A 27,702-nucleotide genomic window follows, 5' to 3' on the forward strand; every position below is an offset into this window, starting at 1 on the left:
GGTTCCTCCTTGTACGTACGCATCTCACCACCTCGAGATTCAACACAAAAGACAAGCACCACAATGCTCCTCCCCAGCTCTGATCCCCGACCTAAAAGCGCATGCCTAAACGACATCTTCCACGTAGCCTACTGCCGTGCCATCGCCGTCTTCCCGCCGTTCCTCCCCACCTGGATCTCCCCTGCTGCCTGCACCTCCACGAGCGACACATGTTTTCCGACTACGTGCCCTCGGGTGAACATACGGCTCTCGTACTCTGCTGGATCTCCTAACATGCGGGTACAGAGCCGGCGTGAGTTGAGACAGAATGATATATATCTCAACTAGGTAGAAAGATACATCTGACCTGTGACCGAGGGTTTGCCTTTCAGTATAGTTTCCCCAACGCCACGCCTGCAAGTCGTGCGCGTTGCAGATAGCTTTCCTTGCGACAGTTAAGATATTCTAACCCCTTAAAAGGAAACACAGTTTTTTCCTCTGATGCAGTGCGACATTGATGAATGTTTGTTTTCGCATGCAGCTGTACCGTGATAGCTGATACGCTGGGCCACTCCAACCAGCACCCTTCAACGACTGACATGATGCGTGAAATTGAATTAACACGCGCCTCAAGCCTTCCACGTCGTCTACGCAAATCAGGCCCCGTTGAAAAGATACATCACGTCGCCCCTTCTCGACAGAACAGGGTCCTCCGGCGTATTACTCGTTACGCCTAAGCACATTCCGTACCACCCCTGTTCTAGCCTCAGGCTACCGACACGCGGCGCCAGGCCGTCCCAGCCGCAGCTGTCCGCCGTTGGACACCTCAACAGTCGCGTGGAAACATCGCTCGCCGGCTCAGATTCGTTGTAAACAAGCCTCGTGGTTTCCAACGCTGCCTGCTCGGCACGGTGCTAAAGCAGTCCTTCACAGCTCATTCCAAGGCTACTGAGCCACACGTGAACGAACACCTGACTTTGGAGCCGTGAGGCTGTGAGGGGCCGTGCAGCGCCTAAGGTCACTTCACGGGTGCTCTGGGTTTAAAAGAATTGGGCTTTCACGTTAGGGCTTTGTTCTTGCCGTGGCAACCGTTCTGAACTTCGACAAACCATTTGCCTCGCCGCGGAGGGTTCTAAACGGTCTTGGCAGCCTCCAGAACGACGGTTCGACTCGATACCTGGTCGCCTGTACCGCTGTTCAGTATCACATTCGATTCGAACACTGCTGGAAGACGACATGACGAAAGCGAAGCCTCACTCTCGTTCCGGCTCAGCCAGTACGTGTGCGTGCTTTTGAATGTAGACTTCGAACACTAACCATCTACCAGCGGTGCCGGTGATCCAAAAAGAGTTGCCTGTCAGGATCATGACAGAGGCAATGCTTCCCTCGGGAGGACTTGCGCTATCGCAACATATAGCACAGGAGACAAGCTCAGTCGCATCTACGCCCGGTATGTCGTCTACCTGTATGGTTTACATAAAACATAAGCTTACTATCGACAGGAGTAGCAACACCAGCTTCTGAAGCCTCAGTTGCAGGCGGATACTTCGCACAATTCGAAGGCTTCACCCCGCAAGTGGATGCCGGCTTCCTGAACCAGTTCAACAAGCTCGCCATACATGAGAAGTACGATTCAACACACGGTATTCCCCCATAACAGCCTGCTAACGCGACCTGCGCAGCTGGTCCAAGCGAGAAAAAGCGCGTCGCCGCGACGAAGCCATCGAGGCCGAGTTCACCCACTACTTCGGCACAGACTACCACGACGTCGCCAAATGGCAGGAGCTCTGTGGCCTGGTGGGTCTTCAAGCCGAGGGCTTGTCATCCATCACCAAGTGCAAAAAGGTGCGTGTTTGATCGATCCCAAAGAACTGATGTATTGACAGTATGTAGTCGCTCAGCGCGCGCAAAGTCATGGTCAATCTCGTCAATCTAGTCGACCACCTCAAGAATGGCACGCCCCTCAAGAAGTTCAAGAACTTCTGGGAGTTCCAGCAGTACACGCTGAAGCCTGGACGCTGCATGAACCGCTCGCTGGCGAAGAAGAACGCTTTCGTGAATGTGCTGCTTAGGCATGTAGCATAGGTCGTTGCTTTATTGGCAAGCGGCTGGAGATGAGCGTTCGTAAGTGATGTCTCGGGGTTTAGGCGTTGCATAGGGTCGGTGTCAGGCGCTCTTTCACGGATTTAGACGCTCTCGAAACGGAGCAGAGTGCTCGAATATGAGGTCTTCACGTAGGGACTCTCTGCTGGGTGTCATTCCAGCACCTTTTCGTTAAGACGTTCAGGTAGCTGAGCATGTAATTTGAACTTCTTTGGATCCACACGTGCAAGTCGACACGGTGAGTCTCACATTCCAAGGAATCATTGCATTATCGATTAGCGTGTGGCGAAGGAGATTTGCACATGCCAATGCTGCTGCAAGGTGCTTCGAACGAAATCACTGGTAAATCCAAACACCGATACGCCGAGGCCTCCCCGTTATACCCGCGTCCTCTCACTCGAGATCTGTTCGAGTAGGGATGGCCTTGATAGCTTCGAGCGCTTCAATGCTGCCACTGGTGGTGACTTGGGCCGATGGCTGCCCGAAAGATTGCCGCTGCAGCAATTGCATCGATAGTCCTCTTGAAAACACTTCCTCCAGTGTCTGCACCATTGTTCGCCGCCTTTGACCTGTGGATCATGAGCAACTGGCGCACACTTTGTGAGAACACAACTCACCCATCCCAGATAGTCCACTGCTAGGCGGGTGAACTCTGCAGTGGTGGCCGCATCTGTATCCAGTGTGAAGTCACTGTCCGCGCCCAGCTGTGCGATGTATGTCAGTTGCTGTTGTCGAATCTTCGGGTCCAGCGCAGCCATTGAAGAAAGTTGCAATGCGTAACCTGACAACGGCGAATATTGAAGCATAATGGTGTGGACTCGGTGTTGCTGGAGCGAAAGCCAAAGGTGCAGTGGCGAGCGCACCCCATATGCTGTGATACCTCACCAGGGCCGCGGCCCTACCAATCGCCATCATCGAGCTAATCAACCATCGTTCGAGAGGGCCGCGGTGGTAGTGCCTCTAGCATTGCCCGCTCTGAGACTCAACAACCGCAGTTCGTGTTCCAGGTACCGGCGGGTCGGTCCGAAGGAGTGGCGATATTCCCGCATGCGTCTGTCGGACCTCCGCCGCATCGTCCGCCGTCGCCGTGTGCTTTTGCTCACTGCGTCTCTCAACCCAATAGATTCTTCCACCGAGCCAGGGTCTCTCAATCACCCCGCACACATCCACAAAGCATCGGATTCAGCAGCCGGTTCGGTCGCTGCAGATCGAACTGCACCATGTGCCATCCAAACGTATGCGTTGTGAAGAGCACATCTTTGCCGCCTATGACTGCCAGAGAAGAGCTTGCTGGATCTGAATTTGCAAAACACTGGACGAATTAGACGAGGCAACCTAATGTGATGAAGTAGAATATACTGAACAGATACTTGATTGTGAATCGTCTCAAGGTGGCAATGGGTAGAAAGTCCTTTCCCCAGAGTTCCAGAGGTGCTGGCCACGTGTACCAATATGTTAACCCGTCCCTGCTTGCTTTGAAGTTATCGTCGATGCATGCGTAGAGGAGGTCAACCGGTGAAGCAGCGTCCAGTTTGAGTCCGCGGAACTAAGATAAAGGGGGGTGTATTCGCACTCCGAGGTCACCCTAAACGCGAGGGCGAAATGAACAGCGTAGGCCTGGTACACAGAGGCACCAATTCAGCGAAGTACTGTATAGCATATGCAACACCCCTGCGAGCTACGGCCGTCGTTACAAGCAGTATGCAATAGAGGCGCGGTAGCTGGTGTCCCCTTGGCAATATGTGGGTCACTACAGCCCGCCAGCGGCGGCCGACAGCAGAGCAAGTCATATTGAAAAAGCCTCAAAGACGGCCACTGAAAAATCACATGGTAGTACGTATGTTGCCAAGTTCTGTAGGATTGTCGGACGGGTTGCGATTCATATTTAGGGAGGGACCAAGAGACGGGCTAGGCGCAGTTTCCCCCAGTGCATGTTCGCCGGCAGCACACAGTCGACGATTGAGCGTGGATATGTGACAGAGTGGTGAAAAATCGCGTGTAAGGTTACTCGGAGTGGAGTTTGAGCGTCTGCATATTAGAGGTAGACCAGTGTTGAGCTGCTCGCCCGTGAGACTCACTTGGCCCTCCCTTGAGCACGTTCAAAGAGTGGACGAGGACCCGCTGCAATGCTTAGTATAGTATCGGTTTGTGGCCGAGCCGATTTGCTATTACGTCTCCCAGGGCAACTGCTGTTAGAGAAACTTCGATGAACGTTCTATGCACAGATACCCTACGCACATCATTCTAGCGACGCTCTCGAAGAGCCCGGCTTGGAAAGAGGTGTATTTGAGGACATGCTGACCAAACTCATGATAATGAACGTGCTGATTCAATGTAAGCTTGGAAAGCTTGTTATAGATTTCCTCCTCGGTGATGCAGACACAGATTGCAATTGCCAAACTCAGGAAGCAGTCGCTACCTCCTCACCATTATTTCGTCACTGTCGAGTGGCAATTTGGAGAGATCGTGTTTCAAATGCGATGGGATAAGTATTGGGAAATAGTACTGAAGTTTCTCGGACATGGGATGATCGCAATTAGGCTGCATACGCCCTGGTCAGGCTGAGGACCATTCATGCAGGAGTGCCTGGGTAGCGGTCAAAGGAGGGGCAACAGGCGCACTACCCAACGGCGACTGTTTGTACACCTTCCACCAACTCCGCTCGCACAAGCGAATACCAACTGCATGTATCATTGGCCTGCGTGCAGCCATCGAAGAATTTTGATGCATCGCTCTATTTTAGGATGTATACTGCGATAAGAATAAGACCGCGACCCACGGGCCGTCACTGCCCTTCGTTTCTCCGTCACAATTGGCACCAAGCACGATAATGTATCTCTGGAACAGCCATGCCCTCGCCGCGGTGCTGCTCATGAGTGCACCGCATGCCATAGTTTCTCTATCATGCACTCAGTTCTCTCCGTCGCCAGTTCCGATCCCGCAGCTTCCAGATTACTTTTCGCCTCACCACTATCTTGATGCTACGACGCTTTTTCACACGGAAGCAATCCGTCAAACGCTTACCCTGTATCCTTACATTATTGACGGCCGCGCTTTCCCTTCTTTGTCTAGTATCTTCGCCACAGACGCTGTAGCGAACTATTCTGCTCCTCTTGGTGTTTTGAACGGGCTCTCAACTATCGCCGCTACACTCGAACAGGCTCTAGCATCGTTCCCCGCAACCCAACACCTCCTCGGGCCGCAAACTGTGCGCATTTGCGACAGCAAGAAAGCCATCAGCGTGACCTACTACAGGGCTGTACATCTCCTTCCTCAGAATGGAACAGTCGGGCCGGGAAACATCTTAGGTGGGGACAGCGTGCTGTATGCGTATGGGCAGTATCAAGATACGTGGGAGAAGCGCGATGGGCTGTGGAAGATTGTGTATAGGAATCTGGTATACATGGTAGGCAGGCCATTGGAACCTGAGGTTGTGATCGCAAGCTCACTGCGAATAGGCCCCCCTCGTTACAGGCATCAACTGAGACTTGGCTTGTGGTTCTCATTGGCAGTGCAAAATTATTCCACATCCACACATTCCGAGAATTTGGTCACATTTCCCCTAAATACGTCGCAGACTTGTGTTGCGCACAAGGCAAGCCCGGTATTCCGGAATGCGGGCCGACGCTCTCAAGCTTTGTGACTATCGAGGAAGCTTTAATAAAACCAAACTTGTAAAAACAAGCTCACGTGGCGCAAAGTCTCGATAGCGTCGGTACCAGGGCCGTTGAGCTTGGCCAGAACGACTGACCACGTGCAGGTGATATTGCAATATAAATGTACCCTACTGATCAGGGCAGATTAGCGAGTCTACCCACGGAAGATCTACCACCGTAGTGCTCGCTTCTTCCCCCGGATCCTTGAAACAAGACTATGACAGCCCCCATTCGCGGATTCAATAACCTCGCGGATCCGTGGACCAGGCAAGGGCTGCCGTCGGCGCGGCGGCCAGCAATCTCACAATGTAAAATTGGGGTTGTGGAATTTCAAGCAGCGATAAATAGGGGGAGTTGACCCAGGGAACCTCCACAGGGAGAGCCAATTCTACTTGTCGTACATTTGAAGTGAGCGACAACACATCTCGACTTCAAAATGGCACCGAGATTCGCTAGTGTGCTTGCTGTGGCTCTAGCCGGATGCCAACTTGCTATCGCGCAAAACCCGGACGACACCGCCGAGGTCCATCCCAAACTCACGACCTATAAGTGTACCAAGGCGGGCGGGTGCGTCGCGCAAGATACTTCCGTCGTCATCGACTGGAACTACCACTGGTTCCATACCGCCGACTGGTTGTCGTGCACAACCGCGTCTGGAGCAATCAACACAACACTCTGTCCCGACGAGGCGACCTGCGCTAAGAACTGCTTCGTGCAAGGTGACACGAACTACACTGCCAATGGCGTCACTACCTCCGGAGACACTCTCACCATGTACCAGTACACCAAGAACAGCGACGGCGCGTACCAGAATGCGTCTCCACGGTTGTACCTTTTGGGCTCCGACGGCAACTACGAAATGCTCCAGCTGAACGGGCAGGAGCTGACCTTCACTGTCGATCTCTCCCAGCTGCCCTGTGGCGAAAACGGCGCGCTGTATCTGGGTGAAATGGACAAGACTGGAGGCCGCAGCGAGTACAACCAGGGCGGTGCTAACTATGGCGGTGGATACTGCGATGCCCAATGCCCGGTGCAGAACTGGAGGAATGGAACGGTCAACACGAGCGGTGCTGGCTATTGCTGTAATGAAATGGATAGTGAGTCACCCCAGCCCAATGTCTATCTTGACGGCTGCTAATTGTACCTCTCCCTAGTCTTGGAGGCCAACTCGAAGGCCATCGCATTCACACCCCACCCCTGCACCGACTCCGACTGTGATCGCAACGGATGCGGCTTCAACCCGTACTCGCAAGGCTACCATAACTACTACGGTCCCGGCGGTACAGTCGACACGACCAAGCCGTTCACTGTCGTCACCCAGTTCAACACCAACGACGGTACCGCTTCTGGCACCCTGACCAGCATCACGAGGAAGTACCTCCAGAACGGGGTAGTGGTCGCTAGTGCCAACACCGGTGGTGACACTCTTACCTCGGAGATGTGCAACTCTTTGGACAGCACCGCTGCTGCGTTCGGCGGCTTAGCAACCTCGGGGAAGGCACTCGCCCGCGGAAGTAAGTCATCCTGACCGTCAAACCTCCTCGCCCACTAACGTTCCTCAGTGGTTCTCACCTTCGCCATCTGGAACGACGCAACCGGCTACATGAACTGGCTTGACACGGGCTCCAACGGCCCCTGCTCCACGACCGAGGGCAACCCCTCGCTCATCATCCAGAACAACCCCACCACCCACGTCGTCTTCAGCGGCATCCGCTGGGGCGACATCGGCTCGACCTTCTCCAGCGGCAGCGGCTCTGGCACCACGACGTCCAAGGCTGGAACCACGCTTACCACATCCAAGGCTTCGACCGCGACGGCAAGCACAAAGGCCACGACCACGACCAAGGCTTCGACCACGTCGTCGGCTGCAGGTCCCGCGCAGACGCACTATGGCCGTGAGTAGATGATTTCGGAGAAGCCAAGGACAGTTGCTAATGTCTTCCAGAATGTGGCGGAAAGGGATGGACTGGCCCCACGGCCTGCGTCAGCCCGTACAAGTGCGTCGTGTCTAACGACTAGTAAGTTCAATCTGGCCCCATCGATGCGGATACGAAACGCAAATGTTAACAACACCGTAGCTACTCTCAATGTCTGTGAGCTCGATCAGGCGCGCTGCGACCTCGAAAGTGGATGTGGAGGGAGGGATTTGTAAATAGCGTCATCGTTGCAGTAGTGTAAATACTAGTAGATGGTATACATGTTCGTTTCCTCACGGCGTCGTGTGTCTGGCCCCCACAACCCCGCCGAAGCACGGCCATAATTGTAAGTCTTGGTTGCCGTGAACGCCGAGTAGTCCCGGTAGTGGCCATCGAACGGATCGAGGCAAAACCACGCAGACAATGCCTCGCTCCACTGGAGCCTGATTTGATCTGCAAGGAGCGGCACGCCCTAGTGCACCGCCACAACCTACCGGTCCACTACGACTATCAAATCCACGCTTTCGCAACGTTTCCCTCTTACACTCTATCGCGCGCTCCACAATCTGTAACTTGCGGGATCCAAAATGCCTTCATCGACGATGTGGACGACTGTCTTCCAGACCACCGCCATGTACGCGGCTTGCCAAATTCTCACCCACCATGCAAGCGAAAACATATTCCAGGACGTTTGGGAGAATCCGGCGGTGATGAACCTCACAGCTATCACCAAGAATGTAACGGTGGCTAGCAATACTACGAACACTAGCAATGCTGTGGCCTCCAAAAGTGCTTTTCTTCCCACGGGTTTCAGCTATGAGAAAGATGGACTTCCGATTGACCACGCCACGGCCGACCGCTTGATCGAGGACGCTATCAAGGATATGGGCAAAGGCAGCGACGAGCCCTCTGAGTTGTCGATTAGGGTCACTTTAGAGAACGGCACAGTACTGAACAAGACTCTCTCTATTCCGAAGGTGCAGAAGGAGCCGGAAGAGCAGAAGGAGCCGGAAGAGCAGAAGGAGCCGGAAGAGCAGAAGGAGCCGTTCTACACGAAGGAGCTGCCACTAGAGGTTGTTGCTTATCTCTTCATGTGCACGTTGCAGTACTGCTGGCTGTTGGCACTGGAGCGCGCACTACCCGCGCGGTCGCGGCGACGAGATGTCGTTGTCAAAGAGAAGGACGAAATGGACGAGGACCGCGAAGAGGAAGTGGTGAAGAAATGGATCGCGCAGGGACGCGTGCGGCGTGCCTCGCTCAACTGGTGCAATACATTGCTCAAGTGGATACTGGGCTTGACGGTTGGGCGTGTGTGGTATTATGCGGTGCTGCATGTTGTCCGCCGCTCGCTGAGACTGGGGTCGCCGAGGAAGACTTTGGAGAACATGCTGGAGGTGAGTCGTGCCTGCTGATTTCCGCTACATACCGAGACTGATGATCAATGGTGCAGGTCGTCGCGATCAACTATGTGGGCTCTCTGGTTTACATCACCCCTCTGGCTGAGCTCATCGCGTTCGTTGCTGTACCGGCGTACAAACAAATATTGTTCGTGGCTGGTGCGGACCTGGCATGTCACGTCTTTCTTGTGACGGTAGTAGGGAAGCTGGCTGGTTGGGCAGTGCAAACGGACTTTGCGCAGAGTATGATACGGAACATGACCGAAGGCGTGGTGCAGGGCAGAGAGCGGGACGAGGCCTACAGAATGTTCAAGAACGAACTGTGAGGGCGTGGTGAGATAGGGTAGTGGCCTGCTTCTCGAGAAGCTGGTTCCTGCAAGCATTGGGCTGTTCGTCGATGGCTCGGCACCGACTGCTTCGGCAGGTGATGCGCCATCCAACTTCATCATGGCGGTGGCTGATGGCAATGTAATCTAGTACGCACTGAATACTGGCACAACTCAATCTCGTACAATCTTGAAGACTGTAACCTGACAAGGCATCGTGAGTGTCTACGGAACTCGTCAGCAGCGGTGGGGGAGCGCTGAGACGGAGGGTCACACGACAGCGACGCAACAGGAGCGGTGCATGTGGCAACCACGGCAACGGCAGGATCCACTTGGGGGCATGGCGCTGTGCAGGTTGGACAGGCAAGACGCCAGGCTCTCGGCGGTGGGTGGAGCGTGTCCTCTCGAGGAGTGCGATTCAAACGAAAGGCCGTGGCTGGGCGTCGGAGGAGCTGGTCCGTGCCTGCCTGTCCCGCGCGGTTGAGGAGCTACGCGCATGCGCCTCTGGCTGTCCACTTGGTGGTATGAGTTGTCCTCGACACGCGCCGACAGCACAGCGTCAATTGCGGCCGCGCACTCGCTGCTTGTATTCTTCCTGGCCTGCGTCGCACGCGATTGCCTGCGCAGCCATCCGCCCGGGTCGTGTCACGTCGCGCACTATTTTATCAGTAGTCGGACGGCCCGCGCCTCGCTCCCAACCTCCCGCAAGCCTCCCCCATTTCTCTCCACTCAACAGCGGCGCTGAACCAGAGTTCCAGCCTCCACTGGCGAGCGCGCTCCTGAATTGCTACGCCTTCGCTTATATTGCATTCCACCCACGCGCGCGCTCCCACACTCTTTCTCTCCATAATGTTCTTCAAGCGCCGCTCCCGCGCCAACAGCTACATCGAGAACGACGGCCCGCAACGCTCCCAGTCCTACGACGACTACGAGAAAATCAGGCCCGAGTCCTCGCACACCCAGCAGCAGCAGCAGCAGCAGCAGCAAGTCTCGTCGCCCACCGAGCAGGACATGTATCCGCGACCCCAGCAGCCCCAGGAGCCCCAGTACTCGAGGGGTCTATCCAACGGCGTCAACTCCATGTCGTTGGGACAGCCCACCCCGCCTCTGAGCTCCGGCTTGAAGCCGGAGCCCATGCCTGACCTGCTCACCCAGGCCTTCAACCAGGCCGTGCGGCCCTACACGGAGAAGATCGAGCAGCTGGAGAGCCAGCTCGCCGACATGCAGGCGTGGGTCGAGCAGTTGGAGCAGCAGCGCGCCGAGGTGCACAGCTGGATCGACAAGCGCGGACTGCGACCCGGTACGGCTACCAGCCTCCATCACGTTTGTCACTTGACTGACTCTTGCAGATGTTCCGCCATCCATCGCGAAGATCATGGACACGACCACTGCCGACGGAGCCGTCACCCTCAATGCCCAACTGGACCGCAAGATCACCATCGTCAACTTCGATCTCCACCGCTTGCAGGATGACCTCAACGACTCCATCTCTTCTGCTCACTTCGCGTCGGCTATGCTCAAGTTTTTGCCCGACATCCAGCGACTGGCGCTCCTTCCCTCGGGACCTCGACACGCCTTCGATCTCGTCCTCAAACTCGGCGGCAATCTCAACTCGCACGGCGGCCTGGACTCGGGCGATGAAGACGATCTTGCTGCCCGCCGCGACTTCTACGGCCGCCTCGACGCCGCCATGGTTGATGTAGTCAGCAGACGCTTCGGCGAAGGCGAGGAGTGGAACGTCCAACGCGAGATCAAGCGAATTGAGAAGACCGCTCAGTACCTGTCGACCTACGGCATCAAGCCGTACTTCCCGCAGACACTTGATGTTATGCGAAGGGAGACGGAGCAAAGGGGCTACCAGAGCGCCAACGGGGCACAAAGCGGGTCGCCTCCGCGGTACCACTAAAGATTATCTTTGGTGACGCGCGTGGCTGACATGAGTGCGTAGTCATAGCGACGAGACGCTGTGTTCCCTCCGGGCCCGTTATCACCTTGACGCGTTTAGACGCTCAGCTGTCCCCGAGCCTTTGTCTTTTCATGGCCGTACTCGGAGACGTGCTCGAACCCGGAGCGACCCAGGCCCGCCCCGGCCAGCGTTGTATGCAAAGACGGCGCGCAAGCACTACAGTCGAGTACTAATGCTCTCTGGGCGCTTTCGCTACCCTGAGTCCTACCTCGCTGCCGCAAAGCAGACCCACATCTGGCACCTCTCTCATTCACATCGTCCCAACTTTTTCCACTGTATGTTTCGACTGCACACCTTTATAGCGCCTGCTCCTGGCCAAAATTCCACAGTGGACGACAGGATCAAAGGCTCGCTCGATAACTGTAACTAATACTCACGACACGAATCTCCTTGTTGTCTCGGCGTTCTGGAATCATTGGTGCATTTGGGTATCTCGCGCTGTCCGTACTTTGGACGATTTGGATATCCACAAAATAGGGGGGTTTGCAGAAGCGTGGGACCAAGAGGGGGAGAGACGGCATTTGCTGCTAGATAATAAGCCAGGAGGCATAGTATAGTTAGTCTGAGCGTTGAATGCATTGTCAATACTGGAAATTTTTCTTGGCCCTCGACCCTGGTGCTGTTCAAGAGCCGACAGTGCGTGGTGAATAGTGTAGACCGGCTGTAACCGAGTGTACCGTGTATTGTCTTCGTGAGCCTATGACCAGCTCGTGGACAGAGTTGCCTTGGCTCCGCAATGGCAGGAACCGGATGGGAAGCGGCCAATGGTGAATGAACGGAGTGGGGGGGCCTAGGGGAGCTGGCGGAAAGTTGCTGCTGCATAGTGTGTCAGTCGACTAGCATCTCTCGGTTGCGACATCTTAACGGTCATCTGCGTTGTAAAGTAGCAAGTTGCTGATTCTTTTCCCGTAGAGTTTACTCCATGCTGCATCATCTCAGGATGCTAGCCCGGTCGGTGACACAGGGTAGCAGTATATTTATATTTGAAAGATTCAAGAGTAGGTGGTCGGGGTTGAAGCCTCGAGGTCGGGAGTGCTTCAATTGGGGTTGTTGGGGTGGTGTGGTATGGGTATTGTTTACATGAGCTGCTGAGGTATCAGGGAACATGATATACTGAATTGTGGGTGGTGACATGATTGTATGTCGAGCTAAGCTTGTGACTCCGGTAGCCGGGAACCACACGTCTCACACGTACAGGCATTACCGCGACCGCATGGTAGCATATTGAGGGATTAATCCTCTATCAAGAACGCATTCTAACTACGTCTGTTTGATAGCATCGTTTTCATCCGAATGCTTGACCCCCGCCTTCCCATTGGCATGGCCATTCGTATGCTTTTGAGTTCCTTCATCATCGAATTCCACACCACCGATGATGCCCTCGCTCACCAACTCCAGCCCAGCCACAAACACGCCCAGCAGACTGGCAATGACGAAGTGGCTAATCGTAGTCCCGATGTCCAGCCAACTACCCTCATCCTTGACCTTGTAGAAGAAAGACAGAGTCATGACATCACTGACGGCCATCACAACCATGAAGAGTGCCGAAGGCGCAACGCCGAGCCTACGGTTGAGGAGACCGAAAGCGGCGCTCAGAGCGGCAAACGGTACCATGAGCTTGAGAATGAGGAGTGCGCCCTGGGAGAAGGGATCAAAGATGGGTACCAGGCGGTATACGGCGTCCAGAGAGAAGGAGGAGACCGACGCAATGTTGCTAGCGCTGAAGAAGGCGGATTGGATGAAGAAAAAGAAGAACAGGGCAATTCGGGCATCCGCTAGTGTGAGCGATCGATACTCGCCCTTCTTTAACGCAGTAAGTCGGGTTGTCGCTGCTGTTACTGCTGGCTTCAGGGGATTCGCTGTAACTGCAGCCTTGTCCGAAGAGCTAGATGTATGTAAGTGCACTTTGTGTTCCAAGCGCATCCAGCTGAACAAACACAGGCAGAATGAGAAGTAGAAAAGGCCTTCGTATGAGATGGTGAGAATGATGAACGTTGGTGCGAATTGGAGGAAGATGACGATCAGCCTCTGGAGATAATGTCGGTTGGCGTGTCGTGGATACGCTGATGGGAGAGCGAGCGACGCCACTATTTTCGTCAGTACACTTGAAACATCATCAATGACAAGCTTACAAAGTGTGAACCATCCCACGTAAAGGTTACCAGAGCCAAGTCCTTCTCGAGCCCGTAGCGTGATGACACTAGATCTGGTGACAATCATAGCAAGAGCGACTAGACCTGTTTGGGCTCCATAAATAACTGTGGGTACAATACCGCCATCTGAGTCAGCTCTTTCTAAGTTGCTCGACGAGATATCGTTCAGTGCTTTGACAGCCATGTAAAGCACGCCCACGGTGAGCATAAGAGCACCTCCACACATACTGTGACTTGAATCAGTACGTTATGCAAGCATTCGGGTTCACTGCTTACATGTTGCTTAGACTCTCTGCCTTGTTTGCTGGAAGCAAGGTGAACGTGCTCATCAACATGCAAGACACAATCCAAGAGAAGATAGCACCGTAGTTCTTCTTCATGAAGGTTTCGCCGTAGAACATCGGCCAACTTGATGCGAGTAAGTAGCATGCGGTGTAGATCTCTCGGGTGAAATAACTCTCGCCCTGTTCATGAGTCAGTTGTCGCAGATGGCGAATAGCCATGGGGATAAAACGTACCAAAGCAACCAGAAGACCAAAAAAACCAAGTGTAGAGAATGACAGGCTGACGATGTCTGCGGGCGAGCTCACACCAGCAAAGAGCACTTTACCGCCCTGCTTGATCGCCGGAAGGCGAGCCCAGACTTCTTCCCAGAAAAGGACAGGGAAAAACGCGTAAGCATAGTAGATCCATGGCGACTGTTGCTTGAATAGCACAGAATACAGTAGAACTAGTATGGAAGAGAAAGTGACCTTGCTGGATACGGTGCGAATCGTCTTCGAATTCCCATGAAGGACGTGAAGGTCAATGACTGTGGTTAAGGCAAATGCGATCCATCCAAGATAGCCGAAAGTTATCAGTGTACGGAGAAATAGCCAGTCATAAGTCTGAAGGTATCGCAGACCCTGCAGACCGAGTTGAATGAGCTCTTGACTCTGTCGAATAGCGTATTCTGCCTCGCCCTTGTCGATGGCCTTACGAATCTGAGAAACACGATACTCCACTGAATGGGTCTCATCACCCAGACCAGGGAAAGGCTTGTACCGCAACTCGTGAGACCTCTTCAAGCCCTCTTTCACATGATACATCTCCAAGATCTCTTGGGCATTAACAAGAAGAGCTTCGGCTTTTGTTTTCAGGTCTGTGTTTAGGTAGGAAAGCGGTAGCTCTCCGACAGAGTTGGTTGGGAAAGCCAGGCCAGCCAGATACGCCATGAGGGCGGCGACATCAGCTTGAGCGACATCGTGTCGCTCGATGTGGTCTAGTCCCCAGTCAGAGGAGAAACCGTCCTCATGGCCGCGCGCTACGCCAGACTTGTTGACAACCGGTGCCGGGATCCCGGAACCCCAAACAATCAAGGGCGTGCGAGTATTGTCTGGATGTCCGTCTCCATGACTCCCCCAATCGCTCATCCCGTGATCTGCTGTGAACACAAACGCAGTCTTTCCGTCATCGTAAAACCCCTCGATCAGCTCCGTCATCTCACGAACACCCTGGTCTACAATCTGGATGTTATGCAGGTATTGCCACGAGAACGGGCGGTGGGAGTGTCCGGTGGTATCTAGTCCGAGCAAGTGCAGGAAAAATACATTCTTGTCCTGGCGCAGTTCGGCGTCCAGCGTGGCATTTGACTTGGCTTCTGCAAAGAGCGCTTTGACTTTGTCGAAGACCCACGTGTCCAGCACCCAAGCGTCTTTTGAATTGTCCTCCGCTTCGGCATCGTAAGTGTCTGCATACACTCTGCCGGGCACGGCGCCTTGCTCGAACATGGGCAGAATGTCCGGACTTCCCCAACTCCAAGTATGTCTGCTGCGATTGAACACGCTATCGAAATGTACGGGATTCAGCTTCCAGCCTGTGGTAACCGCAGAGACGTCCTCGTAAAGCCCAGCGATCAGCGCAACATGGCCTGGACGGGACTCGGTCGGGACACGAGTGTGAGACACTCCGAACGTGCCGTGATCGAGAACGCGCGAGCGCAGGAACGGCGCGAGAGGCCGGGGTACCTTTGCGTCCTCTGAACCTCTGTTTGCAGGGTCAGGGTCAGGAAACGACTGGAAGGCCTTGTCCGCGCGTAGACCATCTCCTGCAATCGTGGTCAGCAACTGCACCATCAGCCATGACTCGAATGTCCAACTAACCCACAAACAGCACCAATCTTTTCGCAGGTGCTTCCTTATTCTCCAGACGGTGCTCTCGCATGCCATGAACAACTGGGCTAACAAAGTATATCGAGAAGATGCTACGAGCACGTTAGCGTGAGCTGTTTCCGAGCTTCTCGGAACGGACCTGTAAATGTAGATTAAGTGAAAAATCACCGCTATCGTAAGAAAGCGGTAGCGACCAACCTGCGCCATGGCGAAAAGGGCAAAGGAGCGGACGTCTATAAGACAGACGGCGGAGCAGCGTTGGTGTCGTAGTTCCTGAGCACCCTGGAGGAGTCCAGCGCGACGTGGAGGTCGCTCCGCTCCTGCCAAGAACTTCCAGAAGGGTTCCCTTTCGGGCTAGAACATCTGACAACGTGAAGAAGTAGAGTGCTGGCATGTCTTCGCGCGCTTCCAACTTGTATTGTCAATGTGCGCATGTGTTCCTCACAAGGTTGTGTCAAGCAAATGGTTAGAATGGTGTCTCACCTTTATAGTCGAGTAAAATCGATGATGGTAGCAAACGTAGGACTGACGGTGAATTTAGACCTCTATCCACGGCTGTTGGCAACTTCACTGCCTTTCATGCTATGACTATGCTCGAGTGAGTGAATTATGTCTGAGCAGGTAAACTGCGTGAGCCTGCCTGTCAACAGCGAGACGGAAGGAAAGTGGAATATATGTATGTATCAAGGTATGACCTAATTCACCAGACCACCATCGGACGCAGTATACCAAACTGATATTAAGTATCCACGAGGTCATCACTTCCCACAGACATCTATTGTTCCAAGTTGAAAGTACCCTCCCTCAGACCATCGACAACGAGCGCCTTGCCTTCCACGCGTCGGTAAATGTTTTTAATGTCATCTAAAAATGGTTAGCGCTGGAGTTGATTTTGGTTCTCACGTGAAGGCTTACCTGTCGTGGTCTCGAAGTGGCTCGTGGCGTCGTAGCTCTTGGAGATGAAAACATTGTCTTTCTCCCCACTCTCAATAGGCTCATAAAGCGGAATGGACGGACTCATGAAAGTTACCAAGGGCTCGATACCCTTACCAAGTACTTGTTTGCCAGCAGCCACCTCTTCGTGTGGGTTGGCATCGTTCTCAGCAATTGTGGAGACGATAGCGATGTAGAACCCCTTTGGAGTAACGTTCTGGGCAGCGCCAAGGATAGCGACGTAAATGTCTACATACGTTAGCTTTTCGTACGGAAAGCACCGACCTAGCCTTACCGTTCTTCCGGCCCACCTGGGATTGCGGAATGATGAGTTGCATTGAATCAGCATTCTTTCTGAAAGGAAGAAATTCCTTAGCTTCATCTGTGTCCTGTGCGGGTTCTCGTAGGATGTGGATCGCCTTGATGAGATGCCCGGTCACGCGCACCTTGCCAGGGAAGTACGACGGGTCAGCTAAGATTCTCTTAGCCTTCGTCTCAAACTTCATGCCAGGCCCATCATCATGTTTCATGGTAGCCTTGATACCGACAACCTTGCCCCCTTCCTCTATGAATTCGTCGACGTCGGTATTCAGCATATATGTGCCTCCGTAGATGGCTGAAAGACGAGCGAACCCCTGAGGAAGTTCTCCGAGACCATAGAGCGGGTAGATGTATGGCGATTTCCCGGCGCCATATCGGAGCATGGATAAAGAATACAGCTTGATGCGCTCCAACGTTTCGTGAACCCGACCCTTAGCGTTGACGTAGTCGTCTGTCGTGTAGAGAGCCATTGCGTGGCCAATGAAATCCTGGGTCGTAGCTTCGAGGCCAAACTTGGTATAGACCTCCTTCATTGTGGCATTGGAAATGTCAAAGCCTGAGTATCGTCAGCAGATTGCTCGAGTTTCTCCTATAATGCTTACCATTATGGGTCGCTGGGTCGTCCGGCTTATATTCTTCTACCGCCCATCCGAAGAACTTCTGCGCTCGTCGCTTCTCAAATATTCCCATGAGAGCAGATGAAAGAGCCTCCTGTTTGTTCGAGGGCACTTTCTCCACTCTCGGTTTCGGCCCTTTGCCCTGTTGTACGAAACTGCCCCCAATCTGCTTGAACTCGAGGTACTTGGTAACGTCGGTGGATATGAGAATGTTGGTCAGTTCGCCGTTGGCCATGAGGAGCTTCGGGACGAGATCAATGTTCCAGTCGTTCGGCCGGGTTTTGCTGAGCGCCTCTTGCGCCTGCTTGTCCGGCGTGACGCCATACTTCTTGTACATCTGATGGAGTCAGCGGGGTACAAGGTCTTAATGTCGCTCTTCGTACCGCATCAAGGTTCAGTGATGCAGCCTCGCTTCACAAAGTCAGCATATCTGCTCTGTGGATGAGGAGTTGCATGACGTACCCTCCGTAATGATCGTTGCGGTCAATGTGCAACACCTTCTTGCCCTGCACACTGAGCACACTACATTCGGTCAGTAAAGGTCCATCCTCAGGGAAAGTCTGTGTTACCCCGAAAGGACGCATTCCGTCAGGCCTGTGAGGCGTTAGCACCTGCCTCCGGTGGCACTGGCGGGGTAGCGGCGCACCTGTTCCCAGCACCAGGACATCGTACTCGGGTGCGATCTCATCCATGATGGGCAGTCCAGCGGATCAGATGTATATGGTTGTCCAGTGGAAGAAGAGAAAACGGAAGAGTTGTTGTGGTGCAGGCAGAGCGGTGAGCAGGTTGCGGGCAAGTGGGGGTGCTTTGAATGCTGGTCGGAGCTTCGTCAACTCGCGCTGCTATTCGCTGGAGCCCTACTCGCCTTGCACTTTCTGAGCGCGTCGCGTTTCGGCAGTAGTCTACCCAAAGTCACTGAAGCGTTTTGTCTACTGGTTTGGGACTGAACAATTAACAAATGCGAGTTTCCATGCACTCGCTTGCGAGTCTGCACTATTTCAACATATGCTACAGTAGTATCAACAGCTCCGTATCAAAACATGTACACCTGCGGTTGCTAAGCTAACCACTACTCGGGCTCTGTCCGACAAAAGTTATCATACAGCGTGTTCCCTCTGATCACAGTTCTCAGATCATCTTCGCTTTCTTACAATGCATTTGGCTGCTTGGGCTGCTGTTTGGAAGGTGCTGCCTCTGGTAAAGGTACGGATGAGGGTTGGACAGATATCGTCTCTGATTGTGGAGGCTGCCCTTCCGCAGCCTCTTTCGGTACCACGCCAACTGGGTCACTCAGATTGTCATCTTCCTGGTACATGTCCTGCGAGAGTCAGCATGGTTTCGCTTGAAAGTCGATCGTAGACTTGCCTCTGCGTCGTACGAAGATTCCTGGTATTGGTGCCCAGTACGGCCAAGGTCAATGGTCGGGTCGTGTTTCGCCAGCTTGTACGCTTCTTCGTAGGCCGTGTTCCGCTCCGCAAGGGTGTCAAGAATGGCTTTCATCGTCTCCTGTATCGTCTCATCCCGCTCCTCCATCTCGGTCTGGCCGTGGCCGGCGCCTTGTCTCCTGTGCTCGTAGTGCGCAGTGGCGAGGCGATTCCGTTCCTTGACACACACCCACCATAGCTGCTGCAGAGTCTCCCAATCGCGATTTCGCAGTTCGTTGACGGTCCACGCTCGTCCTGGGTTATGGTCAGCCCGTTTCGTCATCGTCTCCAATCGCTGGTGACATTCACGCACCATGTCGTCCCTCTTCGACCGGCGTTAGCAACAGCTTCTTGTCCTTGAAGAACCCGTAGAGCCCATGATCTGGATCGCCGCTGATCTGCGAGGTCGGCTGCACGGGCGTGGGCAGCTTCTGGTTCTCGTAGTCCTTGTTCTTGACCGAGAGCGTCTGCCTCGGCCGCAGTCCTGTATGTCGCACTCCTGACACACCCCGATTCTTGTTGTTATCTCCCCTTCCCGGCCCCTTCAGTAATGATGGTGATGTGGAGAAGCGTGCTAGGGGGGTGCGCCGTGTGCATTGCGTCGGGGACGCAAAAAGCGAAAGAGCGGTGTCGCGGGGTGCAGACGGCAGCGACGGCCGCAGAATTCGTGATGTCGGTATGGCCATGGTGCAGGGCTGAGCTCCCACCGTTGCAGCTGATGGCAGGCTGTGCTGGCGCTGCTGCAGACAAAAGTTAACGATACGATGGCAACCATGTGCGCTAGACAGGGGCCTGTCTCCGTTGCCCGTCTCACGTCGCACGTGATCAGCCCTTCGGCTGAAGCATAAAGGGCCCCGCGCCATCTTCCGCTTACGACCCTCATCCACCAACCGCCCTCTTCACCCGCGTGCGAGGGGGCCTTTTACTGAACAAATTCTATTTGACGAGTTCCTAGATTTTCCAAGCGGGTATCAGGACCCGCAACACACCATCCCAAGATGCAGCGAACAATCTCAACCTTCATGCCCGTCCCAAGCCAACGGATATTCCTCTGGTTCTCTCCACGACAACTCGGAGGTAGCCTTAGACCTCCATGGTACAGCTGTTAGCTGTGGCTGGGACCATATATCGTCATATTCGCCTTCGTATGACTCCTCTGGGGTTAATTCTGTTCCATTTTCGTCTTCTTCCACCTCTCTATCTGCTCTGACTGGCGACCTTCTTGCTACCCCCCAATCGCATTCGGTTTACGAACATCCTGATTGGAGCGCTTTTTCATTACAACCTACCTCTGTCACGATTTCCTGCGATGACTTGTCGACTTACCCTCTGGTGTCTACCGGCGGACTGGACGTCGTGACTATGCAATCTCTTCCGGATACTACAATTTACAGCACACACGTGTCACAATCTATGGAGAAAGGTATGTACAGTCGCCTCTTGTCTGCGACCATCTACTAATCTACTCAGGTCTTTCGAATTCTGGTTCTTCCGCTTCGTCAAACTCACACAATAGGAATTCGTCGTCACCAGAGACAAGCTCCACCAAATTGCCCGCATCAAAGTTTTCTTCTACTCCTCTTACCGACCCAGCGCGCGTTGAAAAGCGAAAAGCCAACACAATGGCAGCTCGCCGCTATCGTCAGAAGCGTGTCGACCAAATGAACACGTTGGAATCTCAGCTCAAAGACACGCAAACCGAGCGTGATGCTCTCAAAGTCCGCTGTGCTAGGCTTGAGGGAGAAGTTGAGACCCTCCGCGCACTGCTTGCTGCGAAGAAGTAAATCTATTGGTGTCAGCTTCTTTCCTTTGTATCTTTCCTTTCGGTTTTGTTCAAGCTGGCCATGTTCTCAGACGATGTCGGAAAACTCGATCATTGCGTGTTTGTTCAAAAACGTTCATATCGGCAAAAATGGGTTTTAATCTCCATGGCTTCGAGATGGGGGTGGTATCACTCACGCAACTGTTATGGTCACTGTAGATCAATTGATATCTTGATTCTTTGGCATGTCTATTCTACGGAGTCTTATACCTTCGTGGATGCCGTAGCTGCTCACTTTCTATCACGATGAGTCGAGATGAGGCAGGAGTGTTGCACTCCTTGCTTGCATTGCTGTGTGCTTCACCCAGAGAACGTTTGATATGGGTAAGGTTTGCCCCGTTTGTTCTCTACTACATGCGTTCGATGAAGTATCAGCTGTGGTCAACTCGCTACCTCATTCTTCGTCTCCCAACATCGACCGTCTTTCACAACCCTCTCACAGCGCCCCCAAAGTTCGTTGCTCTGCCCTTTCACCACGCAGACAGGGGACCTTGCTCTGATTGGCCACTTGTGAGTCATTTTTCGTCAGATCTGAAGCTAACTGTTTTGGGGCAAAAGAACGCGCCGAGTCATGCAAGCTTGCATGAATAGAGTTAAAACAGCATGAAAATCATTATGAGTCGAAACGTGTGGATGCAGAGCGATACCGGTATCAAGCCACTACATGTAGACGCAAGGTTCCTTAGATGTCGAAGCGAGCACTGCAATGGTGAGGCTCTTGCCTGTCGCTCTTGAATGTGACGTAGAGGCCGAAACGCATTTGATCGCGCAACTTGAGACACATTGTTCACGCGCACGCGCCCGCGGGTTGTACTTGGGGACCTAGGTATATACAGTATCACATGACTAGGCATTACCTAGCTTCACGCATGGCTTCATCGAAGGTTCAGATTATTGAAAGGTGCACTCTTCGCATCTAGACTGGAGTCATGTTGATTCGATTTTGCCGGGTTGATCTGAGATGTAGTGAAGCCCTGCATATTCACATAGTCACAGCCTTCTGCTGAACGGCACTGCCTCCGAGAGCAAGAGATGAGCTTCAGGATCCATACCACGACCGACTTTCGCAGAACCTATCTAAGTGGTTCCCTAAAGGAAAGGAAAGAAGGCTATTCTTCCGAGTTCAAGAGGCATGAGGCATGCCTTCTCGTTGGCGCCCACTCGGGCTGCGCAACGCCATCTACAACGATTCCATTTGCCATGCGGAAGCCATGCACAACTCAACTGCTCGGATTAGCATGTGCGCAAAGACGAGTAGCTTCTAACACACATGTAAACGACATCACAAAGCTGAATTACCGTTGTCTCATAGCATTTGTCCTTTTCGCCAATGCCGGGTCCAATACACGAGCATTTGGTGGTGACGAGGACCACGAACTTGCAGGCGCATATCGAGCCCGGTGGATGTTATGCGCGCCTTCGCTCCCAAGGTTGGTGTTGAAGGACACAGTTGGGATCCACCAGTTCTTGTGCAGCTCCAGTCCAATACAGAAGGAGCTAATTAGGCGAGCCCGCTCCGATCCCCAAGCCAAGACTTGCAGCTGCGACAACGCGAGCACGACTGCCAAAGCGCAACTGTACACTCCACCAACGACAAACAGCTACACCGACCCGCGAGGCCAATTTACGAGCCTGGAAGAGTTGCAGCGCGCTATGAATCGACCAGGTCTGTTCCTCCTCGAAGTCGTTTGAGCCCGCACCTACACTGCTGGAAGCCCGCCGCCTTGCGCATACGTGCCTTACTCCCGTCCTACGTCTCCGTTCGTTTGCGCACTGCAGCTGCGTTGCAGGAACCTAGGAGACGCCACGGCAAAGTGCCATCTAGAGCTCAGCTCGAACCAGCTTTCACTCCAACCCTCGTACACACGCCCATCTCTATCCTCACATACCACACATACTCGCCGAGAGGTCCATTCGCTAATAGTGCGATGCAGGACCAGGAGGTCAAACACTACGAAACATTCCCACGGGCATGTTTCAGAACCAACAGAATAGCGCCCGCGGTGGCCCGCTGGGCGGCAACAGGTTACAAAACGGAAAGCTAGGTGAGCCTGCGCTTATGTCGACTACCCGGGTCGTAACTAACTGCATTGTTTGTGGCAGGCAGCGGATCGCAATGGGCATTCGGCGGACCCATGGGCGCGGCTCCCGGTCTCCCTAATGCACAGTCGCGAGCAAACGGCGGTGGGTTGTCGAGCTTCGCACAAACAATTGGCAGCTCTCAGTCCCACACCCCCCTCAATCTTGAGTAAGTCCATGAACCATGAGGCTACGCAACACCAAAAGAAAGGCACGCTGTCGCGCCATCATTTCGTGTCAGTCGAAAGTGCAAGAGGACTTCCAGCTAAATGTTCGCGATGACAGAGAGTTTCCTTCGTTGTCAGGCGCGCCGCAAGCACAGCAGAACACGTCTGCACAACAAATGTGGTCAAATCCGACGCTACGTACGACGCAACAGCACTCTACGATCCAACGACCGCAGGGGCAAGGCACCCAACAAGGCCAGGTTGGTCAGCCTGCGAACCAACCGCTGAATCAAGCGCACGACGAAGGAGTGAGCACCGCACAAGGCCAGTTCTCGGCAGGTGGGGATGATTACAGGTTTGGAGGACAGTCAGGAGTTGGACAATTGTCAGGCTCTGCCCAACCTCAGACGGGCAATATCGATGAGTTTCCGCCATTAGGAGGCAGTGCTGATGTCGGGCCTGATCGAAGAACTGGTATGATACAAAACGCTGCAGCCTACGGCGGCACTGCCAACGCAAATGCTTTCCCTGGGCTTGGACAGACAAGGAACGGTCTCTCAAGTCCCACCGACTCGCAGCAAGACCGGGCAATCAACCCAACTTTAGGGGGCAGAGGAATAACTGCTGCCTCAGGTTTGTTTTGCCACCTCGATTATCAACGACCAGCTGACCAAGTGAATCAGCGTCTCGGTCGCCCTTTGAGAATATGCGCAGCGGCGGGGGAACCCCGGGCCTTACAGACGTAAGTTGATCCGATGAACGCTTCGAAAGCTGCCACTAAAGGACCGAGTAGAACAACGCACGCGCCGGACATTCATTAGGAAATATACAAAGCATGTCTTTCATGGGTTCAACTCCGCAGAATCTACCACCAGTTGGACAGCGGCCGCAGCAAAACCAGTTCGAGTCAGCGTTCGGCTCTGATACCGTGGGATCACCGAACGGGCAAGCACCACACAAGAAGTTGGCAGAGATGACAGAGGCGGAGCGATATACCCTCCCAGGACTTCTCTCGATGATACCTATGGATAGTCCTGACTACTCTTCGCTTGCGGTTGGGCAAGATCTTACAGTGTTGGGGCTCGACCTCAGCCGCCCGGAGTAAGGTGCTCGCTTCCCTGTGGTTGCTTTGCTAACGTAGTAGTAACTCTCCCTTGCACCCTACTTTTGGCTCACCATTCGTGGAATCTAACGCCAAGCCCGTAATACCTCCAGATTTCAAGCTCCCTGCAGCCTATACAGTGACGAACGTACCGCCGCTGCATACCAAAGTGACTAGCTTCTCTGCAGAGACACTACTTGCCATATTTTACCAATTCCCACGAGACATAATGCAGGAGATTGCTGCAAACGAATTATACAATCGCGACTGGAGGTGGCATACTAAGCTGCAGCAATGGATGATGAAGGATCCCGATCTACCAGCACCTGTACGACTGTCGCCGAAAGTTGAGCGTGGATGGTACTTGTTTTTCGATGTTACAAACTGGCGGAGGGAGCGGGTAAGTCGTCCGATCATGCAGGTCCTTCGTGGGCTATTCGACGCCGGTGTTGACTAAAATATTACAGCGAGAGTTCGAACTTGACTACGATCATCTAGACCAGCGTCATGGGCCTGCCATGGCTGCTGTTTAGTTTACTGCTGGTCCCAGAATAGATTTCCTGCAGTTCTGGAAATGGGAAATGCCAGGAGAAAATGAGTGGGCGACGTTCGTGCGACTGCGACAAAGTCTTGAGTACCTTATGTCATATCAGAGATGTAATTCGGAGACCTGTAGTACTGAAACTGCTCTCTAGTGGTATCCTTTCGGCCCACTGGTAGCAATGACACAGGCGTCATAGGATCGCTCTCTCTCTCTCTTCCGACACTCTCCTATTGAAGCGTGAAAGACGTGTTAAGTGAATGAATCGCTTTCGTCGCACAGATCCTGAGCCCATGCCAGCACCAAACACGATTGGGTGCTTTGCATGTTCCAAGTGTGGCACATACTATACTCATGCACTACCATGGTTGACAATGTCCTTACATTGGTCAACCTGTGCAAGGATGACAGCTCGGCCGGGCGCGTATGTCTCGAGTGATCCGAATCCAATGTGGCACAGTCAGATCGACATCCCACCAACCCCTACGCAACTGTTCATTGTCGGACCGGCCCGAGACTGTCGAGCGTGTTGTCGAATCATATACCTCGCACATCCTGTTGGAACCCTTGCAGGTTCATGCGCCTTCGACGCACCCCACTGTCTGTTAACGTACAAGGCACGTTTTCAGGCTTGTCACGCTGCGCATCTCGATCCTGTCAGCCAGGGAGCGATAATAAGTGAGCTTCATGCCCGCCCAGGATGTGACAATCTTCAGTCCGCTCCCCATACCAATTACCTTCCAGCTTTACATGCTTACAACATGCCAGCATACCGGAGCACTCTACATGGCATGACCAGATCCACACATATTAGGGATAGAAGTCGAGTTCGGGATTTAGAATACGACTCATGGATACAAGCGTGAGGAATCCAGCTCGTATGGCGTGGATGGGTCTTTTTTGCGAAAGAAAAGATCTATTTCTCGCTAAGCTGAGAGGCACATCACTCTGCTTTGACTCACGCTGACTGCGTAACCGCCTTAGGGGACACGCTGTTAGTCCTATTGATGAACTTCTCTGCAGTATTGCAGGCAAGTTGTGCAGTGGCCCTGTGTCACATATTGACTCGGTCAAGAAAGCCGACTGCGATCCTTTACCGGAATCCGCCTTCTTGGGAATACGGGACGACACCGGTACAAAGCAACGAGTTGAATTATACACCGATGATGGTATTTATTCCTGACTGGGTTTTTGATTCGAGAAACTCCATCGCTAATCTATGCCCAGAACAAGTAGCTCGCGAATATGCTTTTATTCGCAAGGTGGATTATACAATTGATCGAACCTTCTTCAGCCAGCATGGAGTAGATATAGCTAGGATATGGCTCCGTCATTGCTTGCAAAATCATTCGGCCTGCGGATCCGCGAATACATACGTTTCGCTTCCAACGCGTTTGGTAGCAGTCGGTTCTTCAACACGCAACCCTCACTTATACATCCCTGTGCCAGGCGAGAAAGGCTCTTACCTGGCCCTATCGTACTGTTGGGGCGAAGGCGAGTCGTTGAAGACAACGAAAGATACACTGGACCAACTCAAGTCTGGCTTCGTGCTTGAAAGTCTACCCAAGACATGTCAGGACGCTTTGGTCGTTGCGAGACAGCTGGGCGTACAATATATCTGGATGGATCGACTGTGTATCATCCAAGGCGATGAAGAGGACTGGGTCCAAGAATCCTCTTCAATGTGTTCGGTCTACGCGAATGCGTTACTCACGTTGGCAGCGCTACATTCCCCCGGATGCGACACGGGGCTATATACTTGCAGCGGTACCCACCCATTCAAAGCCGCGACCGCCATTTCCGAGGTTCAACTCTCTAGCGGCAGAAAAGGCACAGTCGTTGCAAGTAGAGATTACGTTGATACTTGGGACCTCTTCTTCATTCATATGGGTCCAGAAACCGATCCAGATCCACAGCCCTCAGATTACTTAGAATCCCGCCTTTGGACGTTACAAGAGATCGCTCTTTCGCGTCGGGTTTTGTGGTTCGCGCACGCAGAATTGGGCTGGAGTTGTAAGGAGGGAACAGCCTGCGAGTGTTATCCGCAACCCACTTCTATAAAAGATCCCGACGAGGTAGGGGCGCACATAACATCAAATCTCGCGCCTGACTCAAAACATGCTAAGAAAGATTGGCTGCCTATCTGGTACAGATTTATTGAGGAAGCCACCCAGCGGCTCGTCACGAAGGACACCGATCGCCTACCCGCTGTTGCTGGCATGGCATCTGCAATGAAGCATCACATTGGCGGACGCTACATAGCTGGGCACTGGGAGGCCGATATCGAGAAGTCGCTTCTGTGGGAGATCGAGGAGTTGAAGTTTTTCCGCCACGAGAGTACTGCTCGCCTCCCGCCTATACATCAGTATTATGCGCCAAGTTGGTCTTGGGCTTCAATTTCACGACCTCTGAACCATAACGGGGCATTGATCCCGGATATCGTGGAAGGAAAAATGGACTGCAAAGTCATTGGCATCGATTTCTGGCCAAGCAGCTCAAACGTGAACGGCCCAGGTCTCGCCATCCTGACGATGGAGGCAGTGGTACTGGCTGTAAGCCCACCAAAGTCGTGTAATGGACGCTTTGAACATAAAGCCAAGCCTGAGGGGAGATACATCGAGTTATACAAGGGGTTCTCAAGGGAGTGGACACCAGACCCAAGAGGTAACCATCGACCGATACGAGATAAAGATCTGTCTGTGGTTCTTTTTCTACGATGGCCAGATGATCTCGAGCCGAATGAAGTGGGTTTTGTCTGGGGGCTTGTGTTAGAGAGAGTGAATGAAGACGAATACAAGGATTGGGAGGCACAACTCCCAAAAGTCCAACATCAAGGCTCCGAACAGGTAGAATCCGGCTTGGATGGTCAGAAACTCCGTGATTTGAGGGTTATACATACAGATGTCATTGAAGGAAACGTTTATAGGAGAGTGGGTATTTGGGAACATCAATTTCGAAATCAACCTTGGGAAGAAGTGGTCAAGGATTATCAGAGGCAGATCCACATAATTTGATGGTTATCTACTCCCTTAGGCATCTTCACCGGATTG

At 53.3% G+C, this 27,702-nt stretch overlaps 13 protein-coding genes across 13 annotated transcripts; 9 read left to right on the forward strand and 4 right to left on the reverse strand.

Annotated features, from left to right (window-relative positions):
- Positions 1-794: 794 nt before the first annotated feature.
- On the forward strand, positions 795-2,337 carry CC84DRAFT_1166311 (uncharacterized protein). The gene is made up of 5 exons (XM_018178927.1): positions 795-1,255; positions 1,307-1,429; positions 1,482-1,605; positions 1,662-1,824; positions 1,873-2,337. Exons 1-5 carry the CDS (start codon positions 1,216-1,218, stop codon positions 2,062-2,064), a joined length of 642 nt encoding a protein of 213 aa, XP_018034579.1. The 5' UTR covers positions 795-1,215; the 3' UTR covers positions 2,065-2,337.
- CC84DRAFT_895103 (uncharacterized protein) lies at positions 2,313-2,976 on the reverse strand. The gene is made up of 2 exons (XM_018187815.1): positions 2,700-2,976; positions 2,313-2,651 (listed from the first exon to the last, which is right to left on the reverse strand). The coding sequence occupies exons 1-2, from the start codon at positions 2,886-2,888 to the stop codon at positions 2,460-2,462; spliced, it is 381 nt and encodes a 126-aa protein (XP_018034580.1). The 5' UTR covers positions 2,889-2,976; the 3' UTR covers positions 2,313-2,459.
- A 1,936-nt stretch (positions 2,977-4,912) lies between these two features.
- On the forward strand, positions 4,913-5,567 carry CC84DRAFT_1219422 (uncharacterized protein; the record flags this gene model as incomplete). The annotated part of the gene is made up of 2 exons (XM_018183079.1): positions 4,913-5,488; positions 5,541-5,567. The coding sequence occupies 2 exons, from the start codon at positions 4,913-4,915 to the stop codon at positions 5,565-5,567; spliced, it is 603 nt and encodes a 200-aa protein (XP_018034581.1).
- Positions 5,568-6,174: 607 nt separating this feature from the next.
- CC84DRAFT_1219423 (putative endoglucanase) lies at positions 6,175-7,835 on the forward strand (the record flags this gene model as incomplete). The annotated part of the gene is made up of 5 exons (XM_018183080.1): positions 6,175-6,835; positions 6,893-7,252; positions 7,301-7,633; positions 7,684-7,756; positions 7,817-7,835. 5 exons carry the CDS (start codon positions 6,175-6,177, stop codon positions 7,833-7,835), a joined length of 1,446 nt encoding a protein of 481 aa, XP_018034582.1.
- Positions 7,836-8,077: 242 nt separating this feature from the next.
- CC84DRAFT_1150232 (uncharacterized protein) lies at positions 8,078-9,563 on the forward strand. The gene is made up of 2 exons (XM_018176695.1): positions 8,078-9,048; positions 9,105-9,563. Exons 1-2 carry the CDS (start codon positions 8,242-8,244, stop codon positions 9,375-9,377), a joined length of 1,080 nt encoding a protein of 359 aa, XP_018034583.1. The 5' UTR covers positions 8,078-8,241; the 3' UTR covers positions 9,378-9,563.
- A 663-nt stretch (positions 9,564-10,226) lies between these two features.
- CC84DRAFT_1095237 (uncharacterized protein) lies at positions 10,227-11,283 on the forward strand (the record flags this gene model as incomplete). Its single annotated transcript, XM_018174607.1, has 2 exons — positions 10,227-10,677; positions 10,727-11,283. The coding sequence occupies 2 exons, from the start codon at positions 10,227-10,229 to the stop codon at positions 11,281-11,283; spliced, it is 1,008 nt and encodes a 335-aa protein (XP_018034584.1).
- Positions 11,284-12,537: 1,254 nt separating this feature from the next.
- CC84DRAFT_1150237 (GPI ethanolamine phosphate transferase 1) lies at positions 12,538-15,914 on the reverse strand. Its single transcript, XM_018176696.1, has 6 exons — positions 15,786-15,914; positions 15,638-15,738; positions 14,015-15,582; positions 13,773-13,960; positions 13,476-13,723; positions 12,538-13,430 (listed from the first exon to the last, which is right to left on the reverse strand). The coding sequence occupies exons 1-6, from the start codon at positions 15,851-15,853 to the stop codon at positions 12,604-12,606; spliced, it is 3,000 nt and encodes a 999-aa protein (XP_018034585.1). The 5' UTR covers positions 15,854-15,914; the 3' UTR covers positions 12,538-12,603.
- A 260-nt stretch (positions 15,915-16,174) lies between these two features.
- CC84DRAFT_1261201 (rab GTPase activator) lies at positions 16,175-18,238 on the reverse strand. Its single transcript, XM_018185046.1, has 8 exons — positions 18,164-18,238; positions 18,087-18,111; positions 17,980-18,039; positions 17,901-17,928; positions 17,503-17,854; positions 16,875-17,456; positions 16,562-16,828; positions 16,175-16,510 (listed from the first exon to the last, which is right to left on the reverse strand). The coding sequence occupies exons 1-8, from the start codon at positions 18,207-18,209 to the stop codon at positions 16,422-16,424; spliced, it is 1,449 nt and encodes a 482-aa protein (XP_018034586.1). The 5' UTR covers positions 18,210-18,238; the 3' UTR covers positions 16,175-16,421.
- Positions 18,239-18,478: 240 nt separating this feature from the next.
- On the reverse strand, positions 18,479-20,106 carry CC84DRAFT_1166317 (MRP-L47-domain-containing protein). Its single transcript, XM_018178928.1, has 3 exons — positions 19,255-20,106; positions 18,883-19,196; positions 18,479-18,835 (listed from the first exon to the last, which is right to left on the reverse strand). Exons 1-3 carry the CDS (start codon positions 19,625-19,627, stop codon positions 18,665-18,667), a joined length of 858 nt encoding a protein of 285 aa, XP_018034587.1. The 5' UTR covers positions 19,628-20,106; the 3' UTR covers positions 18,479-18,664.
- A 427-nt stretch (positions 20,107-20,533) lies between these two features.
- CC84DRAFT_1095100 (uncharacterized protein) lies at positions 20,534-20,725 on the forward strand (the record flags this gene model as incomplete). The annotated part of the gene is made up of 1 exon (XM_018174600.1): positions 20,534-20,725. A coding segment is annotated over one exon (192 nt), but the record flags the coding sequence as incomplete, so codon positions are not given.
- A 946-nt stretch (positions 20,726-21,671) lies between these two features.
- Positions 21,672-22,789, forward strand: CC84DRAFT_1166318 (uncharacterized protein). The gene is made up of 2 exons (XM_018178929.1): positions 21,672-22,622; positions 22,698-22,789. Exon 1 carries the CDS (start codon positions 21,796-21,798, stop codon positions 22,453-22,455), a length of 660 nt encoding a protein of 219 aa, XP_018034589.1. The 5' UTR covers positions 21,672-21,795; the 3' UTR covers positions 22,456-22,622; positions 22,698-22,789.
- CC84DRAFT_895253 (uncharacterized protein) lies at positions 22,596-24,778 on the forward strand. The gene is made up of 7 exons (XM_018187816.1): positions 22,596-22,808; positions 22,867-23,011; positions 23,128-23,642; positions 23,693-23,751; positions 23,803-24,110; positions 24,154-24,511; positions 24,579-24,778. Exons 1-7 carry the CDS (start codon positions 22,736-22,738, stop codon positions 24,642-24,644), a joined length of 1,524 nt encoding a protein of 507 aa, XP_018034590.1. The 5' UTR covers positions 22,596-22,735; the 3' UTR covers positions 24,645-24,778.
- On the forward strand, positions 24,779-27,702 carry CC84DRAFT_895490 (HET-domain-containing protein). Its single transcript, XM_018187817.1, has 3 exons — positions 24,779-25,514; positions 25,637-25,821; positions 25,880-27,702. The coding sequence occupies exons 1-3, from the start codon at positions 24,913-24,915 to the stop codon at positions 27,664-27,666; spliced, it is 2,574 nt and encodes an 857-aa protein (XP_018034591.1). The 5' UTR covers positions 24,779-24,912; the 3' UTR covers positions 27,667-27,702.

This window comes from Paraphaeosphaeria sporulosa, assembly GCF_001642045.1.
Source record: "Paraphaeosphaeria sporulosa strain AP3s5-JAC2a unplaced genomic scaffold CC84scaffold_7, whole genome shotgun sequence".
NCBI lineage: Eukaryota > Fungi > Ascomycota > Dothideomycetes > Pleosporales > Didymosphaeriaceae > Paraphaeosphaeria > Paraphaeosphaeria sporulosa.

Bases quoted from the DNA above. Each gene is read 5' to 3' on its own strand.
- CC84DRAFT_1166311 (XM_018178927.1), top strand. From the start codon at position 1,216: ATGACGAAAGCGAAGCCTCACTCTCGTTCCGGCTCAGCCA. The intron at 1,430-1,481 runs GTATGTCGTCTA...TACTATCGACAG, and splicing joins CTCAGTCGCATCTACGCCCG to GAGTAGCAACACCAGCTTCT. The intron at 1,606-1,661 runs GTACGATTCAAC...CGACCTGCGCAG, and splicing joins AAGCTCGCCATACATGAGAA to CTGGTCCAAGCGAGAAAAAG.
- CC84DRAFT_895103 (XM_018187815.1), bottom strand. From the start codon at position 2,888: ATGCTTCAATATTCGCCGTTGTCAGGTTACGCATTGCAACTTTCTTCA. The intron at 2,652-2,699 runs GTGAGTTGTGTT...CATGATCCACAG, and splicing joins CAGTGGACTATCTGGGATGG to GTCAAAGGCGGCGAACAATG.
- CC84DRAFT_1150232 (XM_018176695.1), top strand. From the start codon at position 8,242: ATGCCTTCATCGACGATGTGGACGACTGTCTTCCAGACCACCGCCATG. The intron at 9,049-9,104 runs GTGAGTCGTGCC...TCAATGGTGCAG, and splicing joins CTTTGGAGAACATGCTGGAG to GTCGTCGCGATCAACTATGT.
- CC84DRAFT_1150237 (XM_018176696.1), bottom strand. From the start codon at position 15,853: ATGGCGCAGGTTGGTCGCTACCGCTTTCTTACGATAGCGGTGATTTTT. The intron at 15,739-15,785 runs GTCCGTTCCGAG...ACGTGCTCGTAG, and splicing joins CACTTAATCTACATTTACAG to CATCTTCTCGATATACTTTG. The intron at 13,961-14,014 runs GTACGTTTTATC...ACTCATGAACAG, and splicing joins TTGGTCTTCTGGTTGCTTTG to GGCGAGAGTTATTTCACCCG.
- CC84DRAFT_1261201 (XM_018185046.1), bottom strand. From the start codon at position 18,209: ATGGATGAGATCGCACCCGAGTACGATGTCCTGGTGCTGGGAACAG. The intron at 17,929-17,979 runs GTACGTCATGCA...GACTTTGTGAAG, and splicing joins CGCAACGATCATTACGGAGG to CGAGGCTGCATCACTGAACC. The intron at 17,855-17,900 runs GTACGAAGAGCG...TGACTCCATCAG, and splicing joins CATCACTGAACCTTGATGCG to ATGTACAAGAAGTATGGCGT.
- CC84DRAFT_1166317 (XM_018178928.1), bottom strand. From the start codon at position 19,627: ATGGCCATACCGACATCACGAATTCTGCGGCCGTCGCTGCCGTCTGCA. The intron at 19,197-19,254 runs GTGCGTGAATGT...ACCATAACCCAG, and splicing joins GGTCGAAGAGGGACGACATG to GACGAGCGTGGACCGTCAAC. The intron at 18,836-18,882 runs GCAAGTCTACGA...TGACTCTCGCAG, and splicing joins AATCTTCGTACGACGCAGAG to GACATGTACCAGGAAGATGA.
- CC84DRAFT_1166318 (XM_018178929.1), top strand. From the start codon at position 21,796: ATGAGCTTCAGGATCCATACCACGACCGACTTTCGCAGAACCTATCTA.
- CC84DRAFT_895253 (XM_018187816.1), top strand. From the start codon at position 22,736: ATGTTTCAGAACCAACAGAATAGCGCCCGCGGTGGCCCGCTGGGCGGC. The intron at 23,012-23,127 runs GTAAGTCCATGA...TCGCGATGACAG, and splicing joins CACACCCCCCTCAATCTTGA to AGAGTTTCCTTCGTTGTCAG. The intron at 23,643-23,692 runs GTTTGTTTTGCC...CAAGTGAATCAG, and splicing joins AGGAATAACTGCTGCCTCAG to CGTCTCGGTCGCCCTTTGAG.
- CC84DRAFT_895490 (XM_018187817.1), top strand. From the start codon at position 24,913: ATGAATCGCTTTCGTCGCACAGATCCTGAGCCCATGCCAGCACCAAAC. The intron at 25,515-25,636 runs GTGAGGAATCCA...TAACCGCCTTAG, and splicing joins TACGACTCATGGATACAAGC to GGGACACGCTGTTAGTCCTA. The intron at 25,822-25,879 runs GTATTTATTCCT...ATCTATGCCCAG, and splicing joins TGAATTATACACCGATGATG to AACAAGTAGCTCGCGAATAT.